The following is a 22,439-nucleotide window of genomic DNA, read 5'->3' on the forward strand; positions in this document are numbered from 1 at the left end:
TGTGGGTTTTTTGTTATTTTTTTGTTTGTTTTGTTTTTTGGCTCAATGTAAGGTGGATATTTCTGTCATTTTACATGGTTTCTTACTGAGATTTTATATATAAATTATAAAATGTTTCCCTAAATCTTGAGTGGTAAATTTTTTTTCATGTGTCTTAAATTCTTTTCCTGTGCAAACCATTTCTTCTCTACAAGTAACTGGTTTTAAATATACTGCTCCATTTTCATATTCAAAGATGAATCAGTAATGGCCTCTTGTGTGATAGAATTGAACTTTAGACCTAGAAGAGACCTTTGGACCAGGAACATGAGAGTTTCTCATTTTTATTTGTACGGACGAGTTTTAAACAAAGCTCAACAATATAGTGAATCATCTTCAAGTCAGCCAAGGTTAGAAGGCTGACTAGGTTTTAAGCTCCCAATTCCTTATACAGTCTTTGCACTGGTCACTTTTAGATCAGTTAATAGAAGTGCAGACCTGAAAATATATTCTCAGTACAAAACCACCCTCCGTTTAGAGAGGCCTGCAATGGGGCATGACCTTGTAGGGACCCGGTAGTTGGATTTTGAGGAAATACTGCCTCTCAGCTAAATCAAAACTGTGTGAAGAATTTCCTAGTGGAAGTCAGCTAGACCACGAGCTTCCAGTGGTTCTAAAACCTAAGCAGAGAGCAGGTCCCATGGGGTCCTTGGGAATGTGTGGGGGCAGTTCTTGGTGATGTGGTGACTTGATACTGCTAGCATTTAGGGAGAAACAGGATAGGATGTGAGACATCCTGCAGCTCACAGGACAGACAGAATCCAAAACTGTGCAGCCCAGCACGCCAGTGGCTCCCTGCTGATCCACTAAGAAACACTCGGAGGTCTCTCCCTGTACGTCACTCCCCTGCCATCACCACTGCCAGACCTCACTGCTTCTCCATGAGAAACTGAACCCTGCCATCCGCTCTCCTCATCACAGCGAGACAGCTGCCGCAGTCCAGGGAGACTTCCTGAAGGTAGGGAGCATCCCACAACCGAGGGCAAGGTGGCTCAGTCTTTCCCTTGGTGATCCAGTCCTACAGAAAGGCCACTTCCTCAGGGTTATACCACTGGAGTTAAGTTCTAGAACCTACTAAGGTTCACCACATCCACCCCAATTCAGAATGGCCAGCAGGTAACACTCCCCTCCTCGGCCACATCTCAGTGAGCTGGTGGCAAAGCTGAGCCTGAGTTATTTTTTGTCTCTAGCCCCAGGCCAGAGGGTTCATCCTGTTCCCCAGGGGAGGGGGGCATTAACCCTTCTACCTCCACCGCATGCTAACGGACCTAGGGCCATAATCCAGTCGGTGCTTTCCCCAAGCATCTCCCCAGTTTGTAAAACCTGACGGGAGAAATGGGGAAATGGTTCTAACTCGAAGAAATGCTGAAGGAGTTTACTTTCTTATTTGTGTTTTGATTTTTTATAATTTATTTTTCCTCCTATGTGCAAAAGAGTACCTTATATTTTCTAAAATTACTTCATTGTGTAATATTAATCAAGAACAAGATTTTTTTTTAATATTTCAATGACAGGGACACTTTTCTTAGGGAAAGAAAATAGAAAATGGCTGTATAGCCACAGTTTTTCCACTGGAAGTGCTATGCTATAAAAATGCACATTTATTGAGTGCATGTGCCCATCACAGAACAAATATGAATGCAAGTGCCAAGGGGTGACAACCACAGAAGCACAGAACTGGGCGGCAGAGGTTGGTGTCGGGCCACAGAAAATGGCAAGGGGTGAAATCACCTTCAGAGAGAAGTTAGGACACAGGATAACTCCTAGCGGTCAAGATGGGTGGGAGATGTTTGTTTTATAGGGATAGAGTTTCAAGCAAGGTTGGAACTTGGAGAAGAGAGCATCTTGGGAGCTGAGGAGCAGGAGAGACAGAAGACAATGAGAACCATGTTGACCACAGAGTCAGCCTTTCAGAAACTTGCTGGAAGAGAACTCTGCAGGTAGTAATAGCTAGATAGCTCTTAGTCACATCAAACTCCTTCTGAGAGATGCACCTTCACACTCAAAACTTCTGGAAATTCAGTGTGCACATTAATACAACTAAGAAATGAGTAGAAATTAGACCAGTAGAGGAGCAGACCAGGAATAAGGTTGCGGGGCAGGTTTCTGTGCTTTGGAGTGTGCAGTAATTTTGTTTTGAGGCCAAACTACAATGTACTTTATTGCTCTTGTTGCTAGGGATTGGCCCAGGGGCACTTGATCACAAAGCTACATCCCCGTCCTTTTCGCTTACTTGTTTTTGAATTTTGAGACAGCAATTTGCTAAGTTCCTGAGGCTGCCCTCGGACTTGCGATCTCCCTGCCGCAGCCTCCCAAGTTACAGGGCTTGCAGGTTTGAACCACCATGCCCAGCATCTCCACAGTACGTTCTTTTAATTGGTTCTTTAAAATCAAATTATGTAGAACCCATGATGTATTTTAAAGTGACATCCGGCTGAATAATTGTGAACAAGTCCATGCCTGGCAAACACGGTGAACCACATGAAAACTGCTACTTGCTCCACAGCAATTGTAAGATGCTTTTGAACAAGAGGCAGTTATTCGAGTTGTTTCTCTGAATTAATTTAACATGTAGGTTTTTTTACAATAGCAAGATTTAACATATCTACCTTTTGTACCATTTTTAAAATACTGCACAGTTTTATGAAATGTCAAAAGGATAAATATTACACATTTTTAAAAATCCTACTTACTATGCCTTCAGCTTAAGACAGAACAGTACCAACACAAAACCTTCTGATGTGCCCAACCCCATCCCAGTCACATTACTCACCTTCCCCAAGGCCACCACCATCCTAAATACAGGTCCTTTATTTCTTGCCTGTTGTCAGTTTTACTACATACGTACATATCTCCAAGCATGAAATTTCTCATTGTGCTTTTACATAGTCAGTTTATACGAATTATTTAAGACTTGCTTTTTTTCTTCTAGATTTTGAAATTAACCTGTTAACTATGTGTAGCTCCAGATAGATCATTTTCACTGCCATATAGTATTCTACATACACATCTTATAGTCTGAGCCATTCACCTGTTGCTAGGTCTTTGGTTGCTCCCAGGTTAATCAACAATTTGTGAACATTTTTGTGAAATTTTTGTAGGACAGAGCTTTGAAAACATGTCATCGTTCACATACAGTGTGAGACATGAAAAGGCACATTAAGGTCAACATTAGGACAAGGATGGTCGCTGCTTGGGGAAATCCCCTTTTCACCAGAGGATCTGGCCATCTAGCCAATTTATCCCCTGCCCCCAGGAAAAATATATATTTTATTGAGGCATAATTGACAAATAGAAAATTATGTGTATTTGAGGTATATGATGTGATGATTAGACAGAAATGAAGACTGAGTATCTCCCTCCTGGTTTGTAGAGATTCTTTGTGCAGACGCATACACATCTAGTATGCTAACAGTTTTGTTTCCAATCCACCGTTCCTTTTTCTTGTAACATGAGATTTATTGGCTTCACATCAGTGTTAAGCTTTATTAATTTGACAACCGGGTATTCGAGTGATGGGTTCACTCAGAGAGCTGAGTGAACATCACCTCAGGGTTCATTCTCCTCCGCGGCGGGGAGGGAGCAGTGCATTGACTACCTCGTGTTAGGCGGGACTGTTGCCTATTAGCATCTTTTCTGTACTTTAAGTATGGGTTAAGGAGATGCACGTGGGTACCAAGTCAAGAACAGCTGGACCTGCAGCGGTCAACTTTAGGTGCCAACTTCACTGTATTAAGAATACCTCGAAACTTGCAAAGCATTCTTTTTGGTATATCGAGGAAGGGTTCTGTGGGTGAGCCTGAGTGGACGAGGTGGGGTAAATTCACCCTCCATCTGGGCAAGACAGCATCCGGCTGACGGAGGGTGGGAGATAAAAACAGAAAAGGTGAAATCTCTACCGATTCCCACAGGCCGGGATATACTCTTCTCCTTTCCTTGGCTCCCTGGTCTTTGGTCCCCAGGACTTGCACCAGCAGCCCCCTGGGTCTCCGGCCTTCAGTCAGAGCTACGCCATCAGCTGTCCTGGCTCTGAAGCCTTTGATCTGGGCTGGGCCTTGCTGCCAGCATCCCCGAATCTTCAGCCCGCACGGTCTGCCATGGGACCAGCCTTCAGCACCACATGAGCTAATTCCCTAGTGTTCACCTCTCATATCTCTGTACACGTCCAGCTGGTTCTGTTTCTCTGGAGAACCCCTTGATAAGGACCCAGAGACCCGGAACTGCCACTGCAATACAGAATACAGGAAGAATATAGGAAGGACAGACTTGGAGGTGAGACACAGGGGCTTCATAATTGGCATGGGTCACATTCTGACCCCTCACAGCCATCTCGCCTTCTCCAGGTGTTTAAACTTCGATTTAACAACTATGGCTGCCAGGTTTCCCTTTATCTCTGATAAACTCAGCTGTGCTCTTTAGGCTGACCAAACAAGTAATCAATCTGGCACCTGAGACTTAGCCTGCAGGAGGGCCTTTACAGGTTCCTGTGTGCCACACTACCTAAGGTGGAAACCAAGCCTGAATTTTCAACTTCTCTGAAGGAATTGTTAAATGTCCTCATTTGCTGTTCACATTGCCTGAAGGATCAGTCTCAGTCAGTTTTTTGTTTTGGGGGGTTTTGTGGGGGTACCAGGGATTGAATTCAAGGGCACTTGACCACTGAACTCCAAAAAAGTTTACTGTCAACAGGTGGAGCTGTTTTTGTTTGTAGGAAACAATTTGTCAGTCTTCCAAAAGTCTTACTCTAAATAGTCAAACTGACACTTCTTTCAACCCAAGATCTCAAACTCTGTTAATTTCATCTCTGTCATTTGGGATCCTCTGACTCTTCAAAAAAACATTTCCCCAGTAAACACTGTTAGAGTTTAAAAGGATGGAATGGATCATTTCAGATTCTTAAAATTTAAAAATGTACATCAATCCTTTCAGCAAAAGCCATGTCTGGATGCATTTGTCCCCCTTCACCCTCGGCCCCTGCTTCCTTCTGACCTGAAGGTGGATTTATTCCAGAGATGATCTGCAGAGAAGGTGCCTTTGCTTGTCCTCCCCGTGCTTTGCTAACAACCCGTTCTGCGTTTACAGGAAACACATGTCCCCATCCCTAGGTCACCTGCGTTTGTGCAGGGATTCCTCTGAAGCCTCCTCAAACTACTTCCTTTGACAGCTCCCAGGACAGCACAGTCCCATCTGTTCTGACATTCCATTAAGCCTTTTCGCTACCACAATATCCTGTTTTCTCCTTCCTGTTTCTGGCCACACTTACTCAGACAGAGTGGCAGCATTTGCCATAAATCTCTCCGGCGAGCTTTCTCCCCTACCTTAAACCCCTTTCACTGGAAGTACAGCCCTCAGGCACTTTCCCTTTCAGAACCCAGTCCAAAACATCCCATAATGGAAACAAACATCTCCACGTTAGGTCTCGGAAGATGATTTCACACCAACATAAGAAACTAAAATATGTGATTTGTGCTAAAAGGCTAAGGGAACTGCTGTGTACCTTGGCGTGGTGGTGAGCCAGCACACGTCTTGTGGAGCAGGCTGTTGGCGCGCTCATCCTAGGGAGCAGCCAGGTTCAGGTGACCCAGAACAAATCACCAGGCTTCTCCATGTCCTCATCTGTAAAGAGAAATTCAGGAACCTGTCCTGCTCATCTCATCTCACAAGGTTGTGTGGAGGACAGAATGAGACCATTGTTCAGTGAATATTTGCTAGAAGTCCACCATGTCCAGACCCATTCCAAGCACTAGGGACGTTATAGTGAGTCATTTAAAACACTGAGTTTATGAGATCCATCCAGATGGCTGCATGTACTGGTAAACAGGGCATTTCTTATGCTGTACAGTTTTCCATTGTGTGAATATACCACACAATATCCATTTTACTGTTGAGCATTTCAGCAGTTTCCAGGTCTTTGGTTATTACTATATATATATATATATATATATATATATATATATATATATACACATACACAGAGAGAGATACAGATATAGATAAACAGCTGTGAACATTCTGGCATAGCACTTGGTGGACTTATTTCTGTGGGGTCAAATTCACCTTAAGTCTTCCTGATTAAACCAGAAAGGAAGTCCCAGGTTGGCACTAGCATGCTGTGACTTCTCTTTGGCCATGGTCAATGTGTCCTCACAACAGAGAGCCAAACTCATCCTGCTGCCTCTAGCTAGCATTCCCAAACATTGCTCTATCTGCAAAATATATATGTAAGAGTATATAGGGCAAAAAGTTACTACTGCCCCATTTATTTATATATTTATAAATATGTTTGTATTGCTTACCTATAGTTTATACAGGGGTTCTTTCAAAAACAGTTTTAAAACGCAAGTCACATCAAAGTGGTGGAGCACACTGGTGATCCCAGCAACTCTGGACAGGACAGGGCCGAAGGCAGAGGATTGCAAATTGAAAACCAGTCTCAGCAACTCAGCCAGACACTGCTTCAAAATTTAAAAAATAAATAAATAAAAATAAAAAGGACTTGGTATACAGTTCATTGATAAAGGCTGGGTTTGATCTCTGTATCATAAAAAAAGTCATTTAAATAAAGGTATTAAATACACTGTAATGATAGGTGGATATATACAGGTGGCAAAAATGTAGAGAGGGCGTGTACAAAAACTGCAATGTAGGACGTGTTACTCTGCAAAAGCTCCGCTCGTGAATTAAGCGTCTTTATCATCACTGCCTCCACTGGTCCCATTTATGAACACCTGCTCAGGTGGACAAACCACTCTACAGCTCTGGGTGTGCTCAGGAAGGGTTACAGTCAGTAGAGGGCGGTCTCAGAAGGACCCAGAACTTAGCAAATGCGTGGGATGAGCTGCAGGCAGAGAGCAGAGCCTTTTACAGGTCGCCTTTGCACACAGCACACCCTGCCAGGTGCTCCTGGCCACGTTCTTGGCCACACCTTGTAAGTCAGAGATCTCCACACCAGGAATGGGAGGCTCAGCACATGGGTAGCACAAACAGGAGCGCGGGTTGTGAAGGGTTCCAGGTGAGCACCAGAGACCCACCCACCGGGCTCGGGTAGGAGTCGGAAACCTGGGGCAGGAGCGGAGCTCCTTCAGGAATGGCTCCCTCTGCTCCTCTCCTCGACCACAGTCCTCAGAGGGCCCGGGCGTCTCTGAACACTGCCTTCCGACTCATCTCCCTCGTGTTCATACTCCGGCAAGCTTTCATTGTTTTGTTTGGCTTGTTGATGTTGTTATTTTTTTTTTTTTTTTTCCTCTTCCAGGACTTCTAATCCATGGGACCTACTTCTTCTCCATTCCCCTCATGTCATTATATTTTGCTCGGATCCACCTGGGATTCCAAGGGCCCATGACTATAAATCCTCCCCACTGTCAACAGCTTTAAATCCCTGTTCTGATATGGCCCAGCAGGGCCTCCACCTTGCATAACTCACTGTCACCACAGGGGCGGGGGGCGGGGGGGTCATTACTGGAGAAAAGCACACATCTGTGCTATCTGCTCACACTTCTGATTCACGGATGTGAATCTCAGATACACCCTCAAGGTCGGTCAGCTGTCCTACCATGCTGCCCAATCTCTTCCTTTCCCAATATACAGAGGACACCTTGGCTGCTCTTGGCCCAGCTGACCTCATACTCCTTGAGATAACTACATAAAGGGAGTTTGACATACCTAAGCCCTTGGTCAGCACTCAGTAAATGCCAGCCAACCCTGTTATGACTACACCCTCTGTCACCTAGATTTCCGGTCAGTAGGCATTGGACTGGCTTTCCAGACTAGAAACCAACCCTCTCAGGCCACTGCAGTTTTCTCCTCTCTCCTGCATCTTCAACTGGCTCTGCTGGAGGCTGACTTGAGGATTTGCAAATACCCCACTGTCTTCTATCTAAAAATGAATCTCTGCATTGTCTTAATTTGCATTTCTCTAATTACTAGAGATGTTGAACACTTTTACATATATTTGTTAACCCCCTGTAAAGGGTCTGTCCAGTTCCTTGGCCCATTTATTGATTGGGTTCTTTGTATTTTTGGTGTAAAGTTTTGTAAGTTCTTTTTAAATTTTGGAGATAAGTGCTCTATCTGAAGTGCATGTGGAAAAGATTTTCTCCCACTCTATAGGCTCTCTTTTCACATTATTGATTGTATCCTTTGCTGAAAAAAAAAAGATTTTTAGTTTGAATCCATCCCACTTATTGACTCTTGCTTTGATTTCTTGTGCTTTGGGAGTCTTATTAAGGAAGTCTTATCCTAAGCCAACACAAAGAAGATTCAGGCCTACTTTGTCTTCTATTTGGTACAGGGTCTCTGGTCCAATTCCTAAGTCCTTGATCCATTTTGAGTTGAGTTTTGTGCAGGATGAGAGGTAAGGGTTTAATTTCATTTTACTGCATATGGATTTCCAGTTTTCCCAGCACCATTTGAACAGCTATCTTTTCTCCATTGTATGTTTTTGACTCCTTTGTCTAGTAAGAGGTGTCGCTGGCTCTTTGCGGTTCCAAAATCCATGGATATTTGTCACCGCCTGCAGCAACAACTTGCATGGGTCTTATGGGTGGTGGAGTGGAAACTGAGGCACTTCTATCTTTAGTGCACTGCCTTCTTGCTTGTTCATAGAGGATAGAGGAAATGAGGCTTACTTGCTCTGAGAGGAGAGAGAGAGAGACTTTGAAAGACAGGCTTTGCTTAGAGCTTAGAGGAAGGAACTTGCTACGCCTTAAAGTCTGCCTTCTGCCGCTGCCCCTACTCGCTGCTGTGTTCTTTCTTCTGGCTTTTCTGCTAATGGCTGCTGTTGCGTGTTTTTCCCTCTGGCTGCTTCTAATGGCTGCTGTGGCGTGTCTTCTTCTGCTGTTTTTCTGCTAATGGCTGCTGTGTCTGTCTCGCTCCACCTACGCTTATATCACCTCCAGGACGCGGAGAGCAGGGCCACGCCTCTTACGCAAACATTAGGGAGACGCTCGGAGCAGGCAATTAGTGCTCGAGAACACATGTGCATACATTGTGTGCGTGGACGAGAAAATCACCTGAGTGTGCTTATGTCTATTAACCTCCTCGCTGCCGATGTGATCAGGCGCCATCCCGGCGCCGCCAACATGGCACAGCCCCCAACAACCTAGATGCCCTTCAACAGATGAATGGATAAAGAAACTGTGGTATGTATACACAATGGAATATTATTCCGCCATAAAGAAAAATAATATTATGGCATTTGCAGGTAAAAGGATGAAATTGGAGAATATCATGCTAAGTGAAATAAGCCAATCTCAAAAAACCAAAGGCCGAAAGTTTTCCCTGATAAGTGGATGATGATATATAATGGGGATGTGGGGGTGGGGAGAGAGAGAAGAATGGAGAAACTTTAGATTATGTAGAGGGAAATGAGAGGGGGGGTAGGAAAGATGATGGAGTGAGATGGACATCATTACCCTGTGTACATGTATGATTTCACAAATGGTATGAGTCTACATCGTGCATAATAGAAACAAAAAGATGTACCCCATTTGTGTACAATGAGTAAAATGCAGTCTGTAAAATAAAAAATAAATAAATAAATAAAAAGGAATCTCTGGAAATAGGATCCCCTGTATCTTCTGCCTCATTGCTCTGCTCCCTACACGTCAAACTTCTTTAGAGTGACCCTTTCCATCAGCTCCACCTCCTTCTCCTGCTATGTGCTCAATGCATTCCAATCTGGTCTCTCCCCATCACCCTGCAAGATGATCCTACCAAGGTGACCAATGGCATCCATGTCGCTAAACACAAGGGCCCTGTCTCTGTCTCGTACTGTGAAACAGCAGTACACTTTATAGTTCATCGCTTCCTTATGTGTGGCATTTTCTTCTCTTGGTTTCAAGTACCAACTTCTCCTGGTCCTTCCTCCTGAAACGGTGACTCCTCAGTCTCTGCTGACTCTCCCTCAGTGATCGAGTCTGCAAAAGTTGCAGGGCCCAGGTTCCTGCACCTGGGGTCCTCTAGGATCAGTGCGGTCTCTTCTACGTGACCTATCCAGTTTGGCCAACACCACCTTTCCACTGATAACTCCCAAATTTCTGTCTTGGCTGACTTCTTGAAATGTTATCTTCATTCCTTAATTCACACCTCACATATGGTTTCTTTATCAACAATCATTAAAAATGTAATCATTTATAAATATTTTCTCCTACTCTATGGTTTATTAGTCAGTCTTCTTGGTGTGGATCTTTAAGAAGCCTCTCAGATGTAATACCTCCAAAAGTGAACAAGTTCCTCCTACCCTCTCCCCACCAAGTCTTTTCCATCTAGATCAACAACAGCATCACTACTCACTCAGTGTGTTAACTAGGTTTCCATCCCTATGACCAAAACACCTGACAAGAACAGCTTAGTGGAGGAAAATATTTATCTTTGGCTCCTGGTTTCAGAGGTTCCATCCATGGTCAGCCAGCCTGAGGTGAGGCAGAACATCATGGTTCACGAGTGTACCAGGGTGTGCTGCTCTGCTCATGGAGGCCAGGAAGTGGACAGAGAAAAGGAGGAAATAGGAGACAGGATCTATGATCCTCCAGGCCCACCCCCAGTGACCCACCTCCTCCACAGACCCCATCTGCCCACAGTTACTGCCTCGTTAATCCATTTAAACTACGATGGACTGATTAGCTCTCCTCATCTAATCATTTCAACTCTGAAGACTTCTGCATTAACTCAGGAGCTTTAAGGGAACACGTCATATCCAAACCATAAATTCAGTTCCCCAGGCTCAAGTCCAGGAAATATCTTAGATTACTCCCTTCTCCTCACCTGCATCCAGCCCACTGGGTCTGTTAAGAATGGCAACAGAGAAGCTGGGTGCAGTTGCACAGGCTTGAAACCCGAAGGGAGGCTAAGGCAGGAAGATCACAAATTTGCAGCCGCCCTGGGCAATTTAGCAAGAAGCTGTCTCAAAAATTTTAAAAGCGGATGGGGATATAGCTCAGTGGTAGAGCTCCTGCCTAGTATGTATGAAACCCCGGATTAAATCCCAGTACTGTCCTCCCCCAACAAAAGAAAAAAAGAGAGAAAAAAAAAAAAAAGAAAAAGAAAACTATTGTTGTGGTTTAGATGTGAGGTGTCCCCCAAAAGCTCATGTGTGAGACAATGCAGGAAGGTTCAGAAGAGAAATGATTGGGTTGTAAGAGTCTTAACCCAATCAGTGAATTAATCCCCTGATATGGATTAACTGAGTGGCAAGTCAAGTGGTAGGTGTGTTTGGAGGAGGTAGGAATTGGGGCCTGGCTTTGGGTATATAGTGTGCATCTGAAGAATGGAGTCTCTCTCTCTCTCTCTGCTTCCTGATCACCTTGTGAACTGCTTCCCTCTGCCACACTCTTCCATCATGACGTTCAGCCTCACCTGCGACCTGAGGAATAAAGCTGGCTGTCTATGGATTGAGACCTCTGAAACTGTGAGCCCCTAAACAAACCTTCCCTCCTTTACAGTTGGTCAGGTCAGGTCCTGTAGTCACAGCAGCAATAAGGCTGACTAAAACCACCAGTGACATTCAATCCACAGAATGGGAGAAAAAAGTGCAAATCATATATTGATAAGTGATAAATATCTAGATTATATGGAGAACTCCTACAACTCAACTACAAAATAATAACACAATTCAAACATAGGCAAACAACTTAGGCATTTCTCCAAGAATATACAAGTGGCCAACAAGCACAGGAAAAAGATGCTCTGACATTCCCAATCATTAAGGAAATGCAAAACAATTCAACAATGAGATACCCCTGCTATCACAAAAACAGAAAATAACAGGTTTGGCAGGGATGTGGAGAAATCCCTGCACTTCGCTGGTGGGAGTCAATTCAACAGAGCATGGAGGTGCCAGAAAAAAATTGAAAATGAAATAATCACATGATCTAGCAATCCCATTTCTGGGTCTGGAAGCAGGATCAGGAAGACATAGCGACACACATATATGTTCAATGCAGCATTATTCTAGAGAGCCAAGAGGTAAGAGCCACTCAAATGTCCACGGATGGATGACTGGATAAAGAAAATACAAGAGAACATAATTTAAAAAGAAGACAATCCTGGCACAATCTACAGTATATATGAACTTCAAGAATATTATACTAATTAAAATAATCCAATCACAAAAAGAGAAATGTTGCATGATTCTACACTTGGAGTACATGGAGCAGGCTGGGGAGGGGGAAGTGAGAAGTCAGTGTTGAACAGATCGTCAGTGTGAGCAGGTGAAAGCATTCTTGGGATGGATGGAGGGACTTGATACCCTGAACTGCATATTCTAAAATGACTTCAGTGGTAAATTTTGTTGTGTATATTGTGCCATAATTTTTTTAAAAATCAAGAATACTGACAAATGCCAGTTCTGATGGTCACCTCCCTCCATCTCCAGTAGAACTACCTGATCCAGGCTCAGTTTCTTGCACAAGCTTCCAGTTGGTCTCGCTGAGTCTTCTTTTGTTGTCCCTACCAAGTTTTTGCCAGGGAAGAGGCAATGTGTTCTTTTTCAAAATGTAAATCATATTCAGTTACCTCGGCTTAAAATCTTCCTGTGGTTTCCCATCATATCTAGAGAGAAGCTCACCCCCCCTAGGGTGGCTTACAGAACCCTGCTGGACCTGAGCACTCTCAGGCCCCAGCTCCCCGCTCTGCCCCTCGTCCCCTGTGCCCTGGCCACAGGAGCATGCTGTTGAGTGGTGAGCACACGAGGAGAGTGCCTCCACCAGTTAGGTCTACTCTAACAAGAATGGCAGATTGGATGGCTTAAAGGGCAGACGTTTATTTCTCACAGTTCTGGAGGTTGGGAAGTTCAAGATCAAGATACCAACAGATCCAGTGTTTGGTGACAAACTCCTTCTTGTATCTGCATATGGGAAAAAGAGACAGAGACAAAGACTCACAAAAAGAGGAAGCAAACTCCCTCCTGCCTCTTCTCACTGGGGGCACTAATCCCATTCATGAGGACCGAACCTTTATGACCTAATTGCCTTCTAAAGACCCCACATTCTAATACCATCAATTGCAGGACACAATATCAACATGTGAACGAGGGCGATACGAAGATTCAGACCATCACAGTTTCAGTCAGCTTTTTTGCTGCTGTCACTAAAAGACCCACCCAGCACAATTGTAGAGGAGGAAAATTTATTTGAGGGCTTATGGTTTCAGAAGTTTTAGTCCACAGAAGGCCAGTGCCATTCCTCGGGGCTCAAGGTGAGACAGGACATCATGGCGGAAGAGTGGCAGAGGGAAGCAGCTCACATGGTGATCAGGAAGCAGGTAGCAAGATGCTCCAGGTCCAGATATAAAATATGTACCCCAAAGCCACACCCCCAATTATCCACTTCCTCGGGCCACACCCCACCTGCCTCCAGTTACCACTTAGTTAATCCCATCAGGGATCAAGTTACTGATTAGGTTAAGGCTAGAACCCAATCATTTCTCCTCCAAACCTTCTTGCATTGTCTCACACATGAGTTTTGGGGGACACCACATCTAAACCATAACAAGATTGGTAACACCTAAATATTAGGTGTGTATTAGTTTCCTCTCTTTCTCTGAAAACCTCTCCAGTCTTCCCAAGTTATCTCTTTCTGCTTTGAATCTGACTCCATAAAAAGCAGCCCTGTCTCTATCACATCACAGTTTTGATTTTTTCCATAGCACTTATCACCACCTGAAGTTTTTCCATTTTTCCATAAACAAATACCTTTGTTTATGGAGGGTAGGGTTTTTCAAAGGTCTTTGAACCCGAGAACCTGGAAAAGTGCCTGAGAGGAGGCACAAGCTGGGAAATTTCCCAAGAAGAACCTGGTATGGAACAGGGAGGCCCCAAGATAATGAGACACAGAAACACAATGAATCCATAGGGCTTTACTGGTATTCCACAAGCGTCTCAAACTCAGCACGGCCAACAGTACAAAACCTCTTTCTCTGTCTGGTCTCAAACCCGCTTGCTTTGGAGTACCCTCCACCTCGCCCAAATAGCACCTCCATCCACCCACCCTCTAATTGCAACCCAAATGAGAAAATAAAACTCTGGGGAGGAGAAGGGTTTTGTAATGCCTAAGCATTGCGATGTTTAAGGTTAAATACCTCGTTAGTATTACGAACAAAATAGTCTCTGAAAAAATCCCTATGGCACCAATAAAACCCAAAGCTACATATGCCCTAAACCATCATCCAAGGAGAGCGGCGAACGCTCACAGCTATGCAGGGCTACAGAATTTGCACAGAGGAATCCAAGATGGGTTAGGAAGGAGGTCAGAAGTCTCTAGGCTCGCCCCACTGCAACACCCATGGTGCTGAAAATGATCTCTACATGTTCTCACCCTGCCCCCAATCCCTTCCCCCTACCCTTGAATGAGCTCAGTCTTAAGTGTAATTCTGTGTCTGGGCGAGTTTTAAAGTCGAACATCTCTACTATTAGGTCACTGACTACGTGAGACTGTGGAAACATAAAACTGGGAGCAAAAATGTTCTGTTTTGGGAAACTAACCTTTTCTCTGTGTCTCCCCTACTTAGCCTCCGTACTTCCTTACACCGGTCCACCACGCATCCCGAAGGAGTTTCCGCTAGGTGGCGCCCGTTCTCCATTTACCAGGCGGGTTCCCGAGCCAGTGCTTTATTTTTAGTACACTTAAGAGCTGATCTCCAACCCCGGCTTTCTACAGCAAGGAATCTAAGCTCCAAAGGGAACGTGTCTTGCTTGTGGTCGCTTCCCTACATCTCGGACTCACAAGCTTAATCTGATCTCTGAACCCAATGAGTTTCCATCACTTGGCTGTCTCCCTCTACGCATGGTTTGGTTTATTGAGTAAAATAAGACGGTGTTTCTTTCTCCTTAAAGAGAAGTTTAGGTTCAGATCCTCGGGCCTTAGAGTGCTTTATTTTCAAGTGCGCAGAATAGAAAAAAAAAAAATGGTTAATTTGCCTACTTCATTTTTTTCTTTGACTTTCTTAAATGCAAATAAGGCTCGTTTTCTAATGAATGAGTTATTAGAAACTGATAATAACGATGCTGGAAACGTTTAAGGAGAATACACCTGGAGGTTAGTGAGAAAAACCGGTTACAGAGGAAAATTCAACTAGATTTGACATCAGATGAGGCTAGGTGTGAATTCTGCTTCAGCCACCTACTGATACACAGTTTCCACATGTGTAAAAGGACAACACTGTTTTCTACTCATTGCATCCCTAGGGTGCTTGGTCTACAGGAAGCAACCCAATAGGCTTCGGCTCCCGTGCTTTGTGGACCAGCAGTGTCTACCCATAAAACTACCTTGGCCCGTCACGGCAACCCTTCTCTCTGCAGTCTGATGCACCTGGTCCATGCACATGGGACACCCCGCCGTGGCCTGAATAACTTAGGACCACAGCAGCCGGGTCTGCTGGCGGGAAAGCCTGTGGCTTGACGCCTGAGTTGCTTGGCTGATTGGAGAGCCCTCGGAGTGTGAATGGCAACCCAGTCGGTGCGGGGCAGGACCTCTGCCTAGACGGAGTTCTGGCCAGTCGACCACCAGCCCCCTGCCCGTCCCCCTATTCCAGCAGCTCAGCAGCCGCCTCACGGGGCACCGTCCAAATCCTCGTTTTAAAGGAGTAGAAACTAAGGAGGACAGGTGACTCCAGTCAGCCGACGCTGAGAGGCGAGACCCGCAGGGCCTGCAGTTACAGAGGAGCGCCCGGCGCGCGCCCTCGGGACGCTTGTGGCAGAGGGTGGTCTCCTTGCCTAAGCGAAGCGGCCCAGGGAGGGTGCCGGTGGCGGACAGAAACGACGCGTCGCATGTGACCCAGATGAAAATGCTCAGCGGACTGGGGCTCCTGGGAGCGCGGACGCGTGTGCATCAGCCTGAGCGCGCGCCGGAGGCCGGGGTTCCCGGCTGGGCAGCCCCCGCGGCTTTCCATCCTCATGCCCTCTCCGCCCGCGGCGGGCGGAAGCGTCACCACCCAGCGGCATTCCAGGCCCCGGCCGTCTCGGGGACCCGAGGGCGCGGCACGTAGGGGGCGCGCAGGAACCGGACTTCGGAGAAGGAACGGGGGGAGGGGAGGGGAGGAGGAGGACCTGGAAGGAGAGGAGGCCGCCGGAGGGGAAGGAGAGGGAGAAAACTAGGGCGAGCCGGGCCGGGGGCGAGGAGGGGCGCGGCCGGGGAGGAAGGCGCGGGCGCCGGGCGAGCCGGATGCCCCTAGGAGCCTCTCCGGCCGCCCAGCCCGACTCCCCAGCTCCGCCGACGCCTGGCCGGCTCAGGCCGGAGCGCGGCACCAACGAAACGACAGGCGGCACGGTCGTCTGCGCCCCCGGGTCTTGGCGCTAAGGCGTAGCCCGGAGGAAGTCGCCTTCCACCGGCTCAGAGCGGGATTCCGGCGCGCCGACTGAGACCCCCGCGCTCCCCAGCGACCTGCGCCCCTAAGAAGCGTGGTAACTTCCTGAGCTCCAGTCACACACCTCACTCGCGGGCCTCGACTCTGTAGATGCACCCCAGGGTATCTCTGTGCACCCGACTAGCTCCACTCTCGGTCCCCAGAAGCCTTGCATCTCCACCCAAGCCCTGTTAGGAGCAGCTTCTAGTTGTAGCTCAAGACCCTGCCACATACCCACCTCCCTGGCCTGCCTGCAGTCACTCACCCAACCTAAAGATCGACTCGCCGCCGCAGTTGCCCGAGTTGACGACAGCAGTCTCCGTGGCGGTGACTGAGCCGCGGAATGCAGCCACTTTCTGTTACTCCCGGAACACACAAAATACCCCCGACAACTCAAGAGTGTCGAACCGCATCTTTCATGCTTTGAAAACCTCTTCCCAAGCCTGTGGCAACCGAGATTTGATGGGATTTTTAATTTTTTTTTTTTTTTTTTTTTTTTGGTCAACTAAATAGTAGTTCTTATTTTCCAGTAAGTATATAGCTCCCAAATTTATTCTAGTACTCGACCATTCAACCTCCAAACATCTCTACCCGCCCGTATGTCCGAAACACACTCTATTATTTGTCAAACCAAGACCTAAGCCCACAGAGCCATAACTCTATGGGACACAAAGTCTACACCTGCCCATCCCCTACATTCTGGGAAGCCTATGTCAACCTCGTCCTCAATCTGCTCCTAGAGAATGACAGTACCTAATGTACTCCCTACACCCTGACTAGGGTGGGTAGTAGGGATGGCAATTTAAAAAAAAAATAGGGGAAATTTGTGGGGAGGGAAGGGTCACTTTCTTTAGAAACCTTGCAAGCATTCTGTTATGTTTCTCTCCCTGGTGTGGAGTGTACCCAACTTTTCTGCAAAATCCTGACATCAAATTTAAGAACTTTCCTTCAAAACTGATATAATTGTAAAAAAAAAAATTATAAATGGCAATGGCTTCTTCTAGTGGGAACTTTTTCCAAGGTACACTACAGGTTCTGAACAAAGAAAAAAATCATGTGCATGAAATGCTGAAGTCTACGTAATGCCAAACCTCATTCTGGGTCTGCAAACTAGGGCTTGTACATGTATTTCTTCCTGCAGCACAGAACAAGAACAACCAAAACAGAAATAGGGAAATGTTATTTATTTTAATGACTTTAAAACACAAATCCCAGCAAATCAGTAAGTTAACAATCACAGTTCTTTAAATGTATTTAATGGTTCAAGTTTGTGTATTTGATGTTCTTAAACCTCTGGTAAAATTTGTAGAAGACAGTAAAATGTTACTTGAACAAATTTTACTTAAAAATAAAAACAACATGTGTTTTAATATACCCACAATATTCGTATTTCTTACTTGGCTCCTTCTACTCCATAAAACAATGTGTTTCTTATTTTTTAAACAGTATTAAATTTTGTCAGTTCTGGATCATTACTATGGTAATTCCCAGATATTCCTTCGAACAAACGCTTATCTGTTTCTATTAAATTCACAAGTAACAAAATATTTAAAGAACAAATTTTAAGATTTTCTTCTCTTCCTGGTGAAAAACTTAAGCTCCAATTAAATTCAGTGTTCACTGCCCAGAGAAATGACTGAACAATTCCAGAAGTTCTCCCAAAGATGCCTTCCAATTTCTCGCCTGACTTTAGTTCTAACTATAGGATTTTAAAACTCAATTCCTGTATAGAAGTCACATCAAATCAAAGACGAGAAGGAAAGGAAACTATTTCCAGAACGATTTTAACTGATTATTTCAGCGAATAGCATTAACACAGAGGAAGCAGCGAAACTTTGGGGATAAGAAGGACGCATTTTTTTATTTTTTTCTTCGACTTTGGGATCCTTCCTAAAGAACAGAAACTCCGAGTCATTTACGAATTATCTTGGATTTTCGCCGCAGACTTTGACCGAACTTCATATCCGTGCTCCATCATGACCCTGGAGTAGGTGGTTATATCTGCAAAAATAAGAAACGTAGTTTCGGGGTGGGTGAGCCTCCTTGTTACTGGAGGATGCTTCGAAAACCAGGTTCAGGAGAGAAGAGGTTAAATGAGACTCTGTCTTGAGCGGCTCGACGTGCCCAGTTTTGTCTCTTCCAGCCAACGTCTCTCTGCTGGAACCAGCCAATCGACTGCCCGGAGCGCTCCGGACGGCCCAACGAAGGGGTGTGACTTGAAGCTGTCACTCAGCGGTGAGGAATGACACCCGGGAGGGAGGGGGGTGCGGTGGAACGCAGGGGAAGGAAAGAGAGAAGAAACAGATAAAACCAGGGCAGAGGGTAAAAAGGTGCCCGTTCCTCTCTGAATCCAGAGGCCGCCGCCGCCGCCACCGCCGCCGCCGCCGCCGCTGCCGCCGCCAGGGGGGTGGGCTCCGGAAGAGCCAGCCCAGCGGGGAAGAGGAGGACCGGCCCCGAGTGAAATCCTGCAGGCGGGGAAGACAGAGGCGCTAAGAAAAAGTGACTTGGGCCGTGCGCCCCGGCGGAACTAGGGACTGCAGCGCGGAGGGGCCCCCACCGATTCTCCCGCACTCCCCAGAGGGGGCAACCCCTGGCCAGCTGAGCAGGGAGTGGAGAGCGTCTGGCGCTGGATTCAGGGGGCGGGGGGTCTCCAGGCGGGGTGGGCCTCGGAGGTGGGGGCGAGGGTCGGCGCAGATCCTGGGACAGAGGGGGCGGGGGCTGGAAGCTGCGCAGTAGTGGGCTGCAAGGGCCTGGCGCGCCCGGCTCACTCGCTCTCGGGTTGCTGGCGTCCTCTTTCTGGCTCCGAGCTGCCCCGCGCCCCAGCTGCCCGCCCGGCCGGCCGCCCGCTCCGGCCCGCGGCGCAGATGGCTGTGCGCGGCGCCAACACCTTGACGCCCTTCTCCATCCAGGCGATCCTCAACAAGAAAGAGGAGCGCGGCGGGCTGGCTGCGCCGGAGGGGCGCTCGGCGCCTGGGAGCACCGCGGTGGCGGTGGCCGCAGCGCCCGCTGTCTGCTGCTGGCGGCTCTTTGGGGAGGCGGACGCGGGTGCGCTGGGGGGCGCCGAGGACTCACTGCTAGCGTCTCCTGCCCGGGCCAGAACAGCTGCGGGGCAGACCGCGGAGACCCCGGGAGGCTGGGACTCGGACTCTGCTCTCAGCGAGGACAACGAGAACAGGCGGCGCTGCGTGGACGTGCCGGCAGCCAGCGGGGCCGGCGTAGCCGGGGGGACCCTGGGCCTAGACCAGCCGGTCTGCGGGTTGCACGCCGCCAAGGACCTGGAGGAGGAAGTCGCAGGCCGGAGCGACAGCGAGATGTCAGCCAGCGTTTCAGGTCTGCTGGCTTGGGGCGGGGGAGGGGAAGGGGTTGAACAAGGAGGGCATGAACAAGGAGGTCACCCTGGGGTCACCCGGGACTCAGCTTCTGGCCAGGTCCCAAGGTTCTGCGCTTTGGTGAGGACTTCCCTGACCCTCTGGGAACTGGGACCCCCAGAGGACCGAGGAACTCCTCACCCTGCTTCCTGGGGCAATGTGCCCTGGACCCGGTAGGAAGAGAAGAGTTGCACTTGGTGCTGGGAGAGCTTGGAGTTCGTCACCAGTGCCTTAGCTGTGTCTGTCCTCAAATCCTCAAAGTCAGCAAAAAAGGGGACCAGAGATCTCAGCTAGGCAGTGACCTCGCCCTGGCCCAAATACCCTGACGTCTGGATGTTCCAGGACTCAGCCTTTACCTAATCCGAATAACTTGTGGACACCTCCAAGTGGGACAGAGCCCAGGATCTGCAGAGAGGGACTTTGGAGGAAAGGCTGGTTTAGTTTTCCAGCCCTAGGGCTGGGAGAGTAGTGTTGGACTGAGAAACCAGGAGCTGGGAGCAAACTCAGTAGCCATCTGAAAGAAGAGGGTGAGGGTTTGAAGTCAAAACCAAGGCATCTCGAAGAGGAGCCCCCTCAGCCAGAAGCTGACACGTTTCTTGGTGGGAAGTCAACCCCGATGCCTGTCGGTTGGGTGCACGCTGCTGTAGGCCTAGCGCTGCCCCAAAGCAGGCAAACACAGTGGACCACTCCACTGGGGGGCTTCGGGGAGAGCCGGGGAAGAGCCGTAGGACGAGTCAGGGGCAGACAGCTCGCTGCACCGTTCAGCCCCAGCCTTCTCGTTTCCTTGGGAAGAGAGTCGAAAAACCCACCTAAGTCCTTGGCACAGCAATCCTAGGCAATGGGGGGAGGGGGAGATGCCAGTTACCTCTGATCCCAAGATCTGCTCCCCACCCCCCGACATTCCGACATTCCCTTTATGTGTAGCCAATGCGTGTGTGCTGTGACGGCACACGTGTGTGAGTGTGAGTGTGAGTGTGCGGAGGCGGTGAACCGGAGGAGGGTCACAGAAACGCAGCCTAGAACGCCAGGGCTCAGTGCTGAGCAGAGGGCTTCCAGGGATGCTCAGGCCCAGCGTCCTGCGTTACTAAGGGGTCACGTTACTAAGGAGAACCTGGAGCTCAGAGTGCGCGGGAAGCACAGCGTTAGGACAGTTGCTGATTTCTTTGCCCTTTCCAGAAGAAGCCTAGATGCGAGAAGCCAGTGGGACAGGGTTCTGAGACATATCTCCAGAGCCCACGGATTTCGGGACTTCATCTCTGTGTTGCGGGGATCGAAGCGTATTTCCGCCCCCGGTGGCCCCTGCAGTTGAGACTTAGACTCACTCTGCGACTCTGACATTCTCTTGTTTAAAAAAAAAAAAAAAAATGTTTTTACCAGTGCATAATAGCACCGAATAGTGTGTTTCACTGTGGCATATTCGTACACGCACATAATTTGATCAATGTGACATTCTCGTTTTTGTTTCCACCGGGATCTGCAGGCGACCGAAGCCCGAGAGCCGAGGATGACGGCGTTGGCCCGGGAGGTGCGCGCTTGCCAGGGCTGTGCAGCGGCGCGGGCGGCGGAGGTAGCGGCGGCCCGGCGGGCGGCGCGGAGGAGGAGGAAGAACCCGCGGCGCCCAAACCCCGAAAGAAGCGCTCGCGCGCCGCCTTCTCCCACGCGCAAGTCTTCGAGCTGGAACGCCGTTTTAACCACCAGCGCTACCTGTCCGGGCCGGAACGCGCCGACCTGGCAGCGTCACTGAAGCTCACCGAGACTCAGGTGAAGATTTGGTTCCAGAACCGTCGCTACAAGACCAAGCGCCGGCAGATGGCCGCCGACCTGCTGGCCTCGGCGCCCGCAGCCAAGAAGGTGGCAGTGAAAGTGCTGGTGCGCGACGACCAGAGACAGTATCTGCCCGGCGAGGTGCTGAGGCCACCTTCGCTTCTGCCACTTCAGCCCTCCTACTATTACCCTTACTACTGCCTCCCGGGCTGGGCGCTCTCCACGTGCGCAGCCGCAGCTGGCACTCAGTGAGCCGCCTGGGACAAGGCAGCCAGTGATCGATTCCTGCGCCCTAGCGCCAACTGCCGCTGACAGCTGTTCAGGTTGTCCTCGGTGCAGGCGCGCCCAACCCAAGGGGCAAGTGGAGGATGAAATCCAGCTCTGGCTCCGCCAGTCAGTACGTATGACCTGAACTAAGTCACCCCGAGGGGGCGCCTTTTTTCTAATTTGGACAGTCACCCCATGGCCTCAGAGCCCTGCTCGCCCCTCATCTGCCTGTAAGCCCCTGGACACTATTTATTACCACGACTGTGGATTTGGATTCGGATTTGGATTGTGTTCGCCTGGGGATGGTGTTTCCCCGGAGCGGAGAGGACTCCTGGAGACCACATAGCCTGAATCCCCAGAAATTCAGGCCTGCCGAGAGCTTCGTGCACTAGGCCACACTAGTTCATGGTATCCATGCTACCGATCTATGTGTATCTACATATCTCTTATTTTTGGAAATTGCATTTGTGACAAAGGAGTGCGGAAGCCTGGCTGCCCCAGGCCCGGGGTTGATTAGAACTGTGAAGGGTTGGCTTTGGGAGCCTCCGCCCCACACCTCCCGAGTGCCAGAGCACCGGCGGGGGTGCACTACAGGGTGCTGAATGTAAGAAAAGGCGCCTCTAGGCGCGGGGCCGGCCAGGAAGTCCCCACGCCTTCCTTTTC

General features: G+C 48.3%; 1 protein-coding gene across 1 annotated transcript; it reads left to right on the plus strand.

Annotated features, from left to right (window-relative positions):
• Positions 1 to 19,241: 19,241 nt before the first annotated feature.
• On the plus strand, positions 19,242 to 21,761 carry NKX3-2 (NK3 homeobox 2; the record flags this gene model as incomplete). The annotated part of the gene is made up of 2 exons (XM_079153516.1): positions 19,242 to 19,707; positions 21,226 to 21,761. 2 exons carry the CDS (start codon positions 19,242 to 19,244, stop codon positions 21,759 to 21,761), a joined length of 1,002 nt encoding a protein of 333 aa, XP_079009642.1.
• Between the last annotated feature and the right edge of the window lie 678 nt (positions 21,762 to 22,439).

This window comes from Sciurus vulgaris, assembly GCF_902686455.1.
Source record: "Sciurus vulgaris genome assembly, chromosome: 9".
NCBI classification, from domain to species: Eukaryota; Metazoa; Chordata; class Mammalia; order Rodentia; family Sciuridae; genus Sciurus; species Sciurus vulgaris.